Genomic DNA, 6,164 nt, shown 5'->3' with positions numbered 1-6,164 from the left:
AATATCAGTGACAAGAGTGAATTCAAGTAATACTATGAACAGATTATTTGATAAATTATACTGCATTAATACAATTCCACTGTGTTGGGCAAACCCTGTTCAGTACGATGGAATAGAGAAGCACTGGTTCAAATGAAAGGAACTTTCAGTCCTAATTGTTGGTACGGGAGGGAAAGAGGAGTGATAAATCATGGGAAGTTATTGCCTGAGCAGCTTTATAACCGCTGGCCACATGGGATAGTGATGGGAGCCTGCGAGTGAATATATCCCACCCCACTGAGCTGTGCTAAATTAAACAGTCGGAACAAAGAAGGTAACTATGGTCAAAGAAAAAGTCATGTTGACCATGAAGGAAATTAAATCATGCATTGATTTTCACGAGTCCATTGCTGAATAAACAGGATATGTACAAAAAGTGTTTTGGAACATCTGAACTAAAGCACAAACAGTATTTGCACGACATTTAGTATCATCACCCCTGTTTTAATATGCACTGTGGGTCTTGTGTTCGTTCAGTTTATTTTCCACTTGGACATTTTTATTTGCCTACTGAAAGCAAACGACAAGCCCTTTGTGGTTTACTGGAAAAAAATAAATCAAGAAGTTAAGGAAGTAAGCATTTCATGTAATCTCTCCTACTCTGCAAGGACAAATAAAACAATTATCAATTATTGAAGGAACACACACAAGGCTCTTAACTTAAAGGATATTTTAATGGACAAGTTCAGTTTCCTGCAGCAGGTGAAAAAAAAACATTTTTTCCCCCCACAAAATGTACTCTTTTATACAAATCTGCATTATAAAAATGTGAACAAATCATGCCTTTAAGGCCATACTGGCAGAATCCATTATTAAAAGTTTATGATGCCAGGAAAACACATTTTAAAAAAAGATTTACAAGTGAATTATTGTAACAAAATATTCAGGTTAATAATCTTGTCGTAGAAAGTCTGATATTCAAAATCAAAATTTCTATCCCTCCCCAAACACCACCAATAATATTTCCTTTTAATCATTACTTTTTTTTTTACACATTAATCGTGTACTTTTTAATTCTTAAACATCTGTAAGTTACTTAGAATTTAGTTTTATGGGCAATTATTGATTTTTAATCATTACATGCATGATTATAACCACAAATGGAAGCAGACATAAGTTAAAGCAAAAGTACCATGCAAGGCCAGAAACAACCTGTGTAATCACAATAAAGGTAGTTAATGACTATAATGATGCAAATCTATATAGATAAATTTTATATTTCACTGCTCTCCAAAAAGACAAGTTTACTTGCACCTACAAATACATGAACTTCATTCCTGGCCTTGCAGAAGAAAATAAAAAATACCTGTGATAAATAATAAATCAACTGTAATTTTCTACAGCCATGTCCACTTGCGACAGACACCAACTCACTGGAAAATTGCAAGTATTACTAATGGCAACACTCACCATTTATAGAACTATACATATCATAATTCTTTCGTACAGCTATACGAAATTAAGACCAACAAAGTACACGTCAGTTGGTGGTATAAACATATTTATACAAAAAGGAATGAGCACTAAATCAGTCTTCAGGAGATGTGCTGGGACCCAGGTCAAATCTGTGCCTAGCCAATCTCCAGGAGTAGGCCTTATCAAAGATAGTTTAAATAGGTATAAAGCAGTTACTAAATGAATCAAAGTTGGAACCAAGCAGCAAAAAAAAAAAAATACCAATACAAAAGCAAATATAAAAAGGCTGAATATATGAATGAAAGTTGAACAACTAAACTCCCTCTCACAAGGTTAGTAACAGTTATCTGGTCCATGAAAATATTTTAACAAATCAACAAACTTCTGCTTAAACAATTGCAGTTGAATGAAAAATAAATCTTGACAGGAATACAAAAATTACATGCATAAATTTAATTGCAAAAACTGTAAAGTAAATATTTGCTAAAAAAGAGCAGAATTTTGTTTTCAGACATATAGGAGTTGCACCAGTCTTTCTGTATCTAAAATTACCCTTGGTGGATATCCTCCAGTACAGATCCTGGAAAGTTATTCCAATAACTAAATAAAGCTGCAGATGTCAAACATGTAAGAAAATTATCATTGCAATTAAATGTTAAATACAATGGAGATGTATTCCATGTGTAAATAAAACCTGGAATAAAATCAACCTCCTTCCAGCAAGGCCGAATCAATATTATTACGTGTTTCGAATCAATGCAGCAGCCTATCAACGTTTCTGGATCCACTTAAAAAAAACACGCATGCAAACGGTAAGAGGATGTAGAATTCTAAATTTCAACTATCATCCACTCTAAGAGATTTGAAACATTTTAGAATAATCAACATGATTACCATCTGGTACAATGTGCCAAAAACAATGACAGAAAGCAAAACTACTAGGATTTTTTGTAAAAGGGCTCTCTTTCAATTAATAAAAGTCTGCAGATTAAGATTGAACAATTAAACTCCTTAAAAAGTTGCGCCACTGAACATCTTGTTTTTTTGAATTGTAGGAAAAATTAATTTGTTTACAACAGGGATCATCCAAATAGCATTTTGAGGGAAACAGAGGCAAGCTGCTGCACATTATTTCAATCCCAATATTCAACCACAGAAACAAAACAGCTACTTTGCACATGACTCCTTTGTCCAGCTAAAATGACAGACTCATCTGCATTACAGGTAACATTTGCAAACTAAAAATGCCTTTTAACTTCCCTACAGAGATTTCTACGTTTTTAATATGGGTTCTAAATTGAAGTAAGTTGAGAGTTATGGAATCTGGACCACTGCATATTATATAATCAATATTCATCTATGCTATTTGCCACAGCTGACATAGTTGGACTGGAATCCTGGGAAGCGGTGGTTATGGCAACTATCCTGGGCGAGACTAGAACTTCTGCCACAGATGCCTCCATGTCTGGCGAGATATTCCCAACAGTTTGAACAACTGCCGCACCTTTCTTGTTCTGATGGGTTTTGACATGTTTCGAAAGATGATCACTTCGCATAAATCGCTTTGAACATTCTGGGCAGGAAAACTTCTTCTCACCTACAAGAAATAAAATCAGATTGAATAAATTAACTGAGAAAATATTTAGTATCCCATTTTCAATTCACTTTTAAAGTGTCCACAAAGAACGATTGTCTTTTGCACTGGAACACTAAAATCATTTGCCCGGCACATCTATATACTTTAAAAAAACTCTGTGCGTGTGTGTGTGTGTGTGTGTGTGTGGGAGTGTGTCATTTTGCCTTTGAAACGTATTTTCTCGAAAACCAGACGCAAATACACGGAGATTTTTACATATTTCGGTAGCGATTTAACTTATGATTTCGGAAATCGACTCCTCTCTAAATTTGATCAATTATTTCCCCAGATTTTTAATAAAGTTGTTCACAAAACGGACTGTTTAAAAAAAATTAAACCGCTGCGGCAGCTGCGGACGTCACAATGCCCTTGCTCACGGCAACGCCCCCCCTCCCCTGCTCTCAATTAAAGCAGATGCTCTCAACGCGCAGGCGCACTTTCCACCACCCTTCCCCCCCCCCCCCCCACACCCCCACTCAGTCATTTTTTCACCTCCCGCTGTGCTGCGGACCAAAGATCCGGGGGAGTAATGGCCGCCAGGGCCACCTTCTCATCGCGTGCCCCGCGCGACGATAACGGCTGCTGCCGCCTGGCTCTCCTCCACTCTCCACCCCCCCCCCCACAGCCCAGCCAGGCTCTGTCACACTGGCGGAAGCCACGATCGGCTAGCCCTCCCGCTGCTTTTCACCATCCTCACATCGCTCCGTGCCTCGCTCGCGGCCCGCAGGCTCACTCGGGACCACGCCCGCCCGCCCACTCCACCCTCCCCCCCTCCCCGTACTTGGGGTCTGAAGCGTTCGGGAATCGGTCTTCTGTGACGACCCGGAGATAACCGGCTGGCTCCGGGGGTACAGAGAGGATGTGCCGAGGATGCGAGGCCAAGGAGCTGAGGCTGACTCTGAGGCCAAGGGCTACTGGGCGGCCCTACTCCTCTCCTCCCCCACCTCTCCCACCGCCCCTCTCCCCCTCTCTCCCTCTCTCCCCCACCCCCCCTGCCCGAAACCCCCTTTTCCCCTCCACCCCACCCCTTCTCAGCCCTCTTCTCCCTCCTCTCAGCCCCCCTCTCTCTCTCGCTCCATCCTCCCTCTCCTACTCCCCTCCACCCCCCTCTCCAGAGCCCGCTGCGTTTTTTCGGCATTTTTGTCTACCTTCGGTTTTCCAGCATCTGCAGTTTCTTCATGAACAAAACCTAATGTTTATTTTTGTTAGTTAATCAAAAGTTTATTTCTGTAAGTTTTTGATATTTTATGAAAAGTTTGTGTGTTGTTTTATTTCTCTCCCTCTCCTCCAAGGTTAGGTTTCCTGTTTGCCTTCATTTGCTTCAGTTTTGAACAAGCAGTTTGATTTCAGTTTTTTTTTTGCATTGTCAATAAACTTGAGAAAAACGTAAGTTATTCTTTGCTTAAACCAGTTATCAGAAAAAAATATATTATTTGCCTTATGAACTTTAAGTTTATGAAAGAGAAAGAAAGAGATTAATAAAGACACATAATGGGAACAAGAATTAGCTATAAAAATTTCAAAAGAGAGCTGGGATAATCACTTACTACAGGTGCATAAATGTTCGATCAACGCACGACATACTCTCATCCAATTCAAAACATTACATAGACTATATTATTCAAAAACTAAAATAAATAAACTCTTCCCTAATGTCTCACCCATCTGTGATAAATGTCTGTGTCAAGAAGCTACCATAGCGCATTCTTTTGTTTTTTGTACAAAAATCCAAAAATTCTGGTATGAAATATTTGATATATTTACAAAATTAATCAAAATAAAACTGGTACCAAAACCAGAATGGATCATTTTTAGAATATCGGAAGGTAACCCTGAACTAAACGTGTTTCAGAAGAATTTACTCAATTACGGGCTAATAATGGGAAAAAAGCTCATACTTAAATTCTGGAAAAATGCGCACACACCAACAATAAAAATGTGGATATCAAATGTTTGAAACACTACATCTGGAAGAGATGAGATTCCTCTTAGCAGGCAAAGCAGACCAATTCCAAAAGACGTGGTCTACGTTTTTGGAACAATTACAAGCATGAGGTGCAATAGTAATTTAATAAATAAATAAATAAATAAACAAATAAATAAATAAATAGATGGTACCAGGATCTGGCAACAAAAACAACAAAAGCAGACTTGGTTGGTAGTCCCCTTTCTGCGGAGTTTAATGTTATAATAGAGCGATTGTTTCACCTTTCTTTTTCCTTCTTTTCTAGGGTCTACTTTCTTTCTTTACTTCCTTCTCTAACTTCTTTTCTAAGGGGCTTTCTTTTCTCAACACTCTCTTGCACCTTCACGACTCTTGCGCACTTTCCTTACTTCCTTTACTTCTATCTTTTTCTTAAAGCTCAAAAAATGAAGCGGTACAAAAAATGTATTAAGACATATGTGTTGTGTATTATTGTAACTTACCGTACTTCTAATAAAAATAATTAAAAAAAATAAAATAAATAAAGACACATAATAATTTTTATTTAGAGGTTCCCCGAGTCATAAAAATTACTTCAAGTGTTCCGCAACCAGTAAAAAGGTTGAGAAAAGCTGCTCCAGAGAAAATAATCCGTTATATATTCCATGTACCAAACATACTAAATAGAATAATGACATAAATAATTACTTGTACAAATATATCTCTGTCTGGCCCACCCTAAGGAGTGATTTTAAATTTGACAAGGTTCTGCAGGGTAGACTGCTCTGGAAGGTTAAATCACAAGGGATTCAAGAAGGGAGCTGAATGGATAGAAAATTTGCCTCATGGAAGGAAGCAGAGGGTGATGGTTCTTTTTTGGACTGGAGACCTGTGACTAGTGGTGTGACAGGGGTCGGGGCTGGGCCCATTGCTGTTTGACATCAGTATCAATGATTTGGATGAGAACGTACATGGCATAATTAGCAAGTTTGCAGATGACACTAAAGTGGTGGTATTGCAGATAGTGAAAATGGTTGTCAAAAATTACAGCAGGGTCTTGCTCAGTTGGGCTGAGGAATGAATGATGGAATTTAATACAGAAAAATGTGATGGTGTTGCATTTTGAGAAGTCTAACAAGGGCAGGACCT

General features: G+C 38.3%; 1 protein-coding gene across 2 annotated transcripts in view; it reads right to left on the bottom strand.

Annotated features, from left to right (window-relative positions):
- Positions 1–694: 694 nt before the first annotated feature.
- The window catches only part of sp4 (Sp4 transcription factor), a 75,538-nt gene continuing 70,068 nt past the window's right edge, over positions 695–6,164 (bottom strand). For both annotated transcript variants that reach the window (XM_033046105.1, XM_033046115.1), the window contains exon 6: positions 695–3,052. In XM_033046105.1, coding sequence (XP_032901996.1) covers positions 2,802–3,052 — 251 coding nt within the window. In that variant the 3' untranslated portion in view covers positions 695–2,801. The remainder of the gene's footprint in view (positions 3,053–6,164) is intronic.

The sequence above is a fragment of the Amblyraja radiata genome, chromosome 2, assembly GCF_010909765.2.
Source record: "Amblyraja radiata isolate CabotCenter1 chromosome 2, sAmbRad1.1.pri, whole genome shotgun sequence".
Lineage (NCBI taxonomy): Eukaryota > Metazoa > Chordata > Chondrichthyes > Rajiformes > Rajidae > Amblyraja > Amblyraja radiata.
The sequence above is the reverse complement of the archived record's forward strand: the minus strand, read 5'-3'. Positions and strand labels throughout refer to the sequence as shown.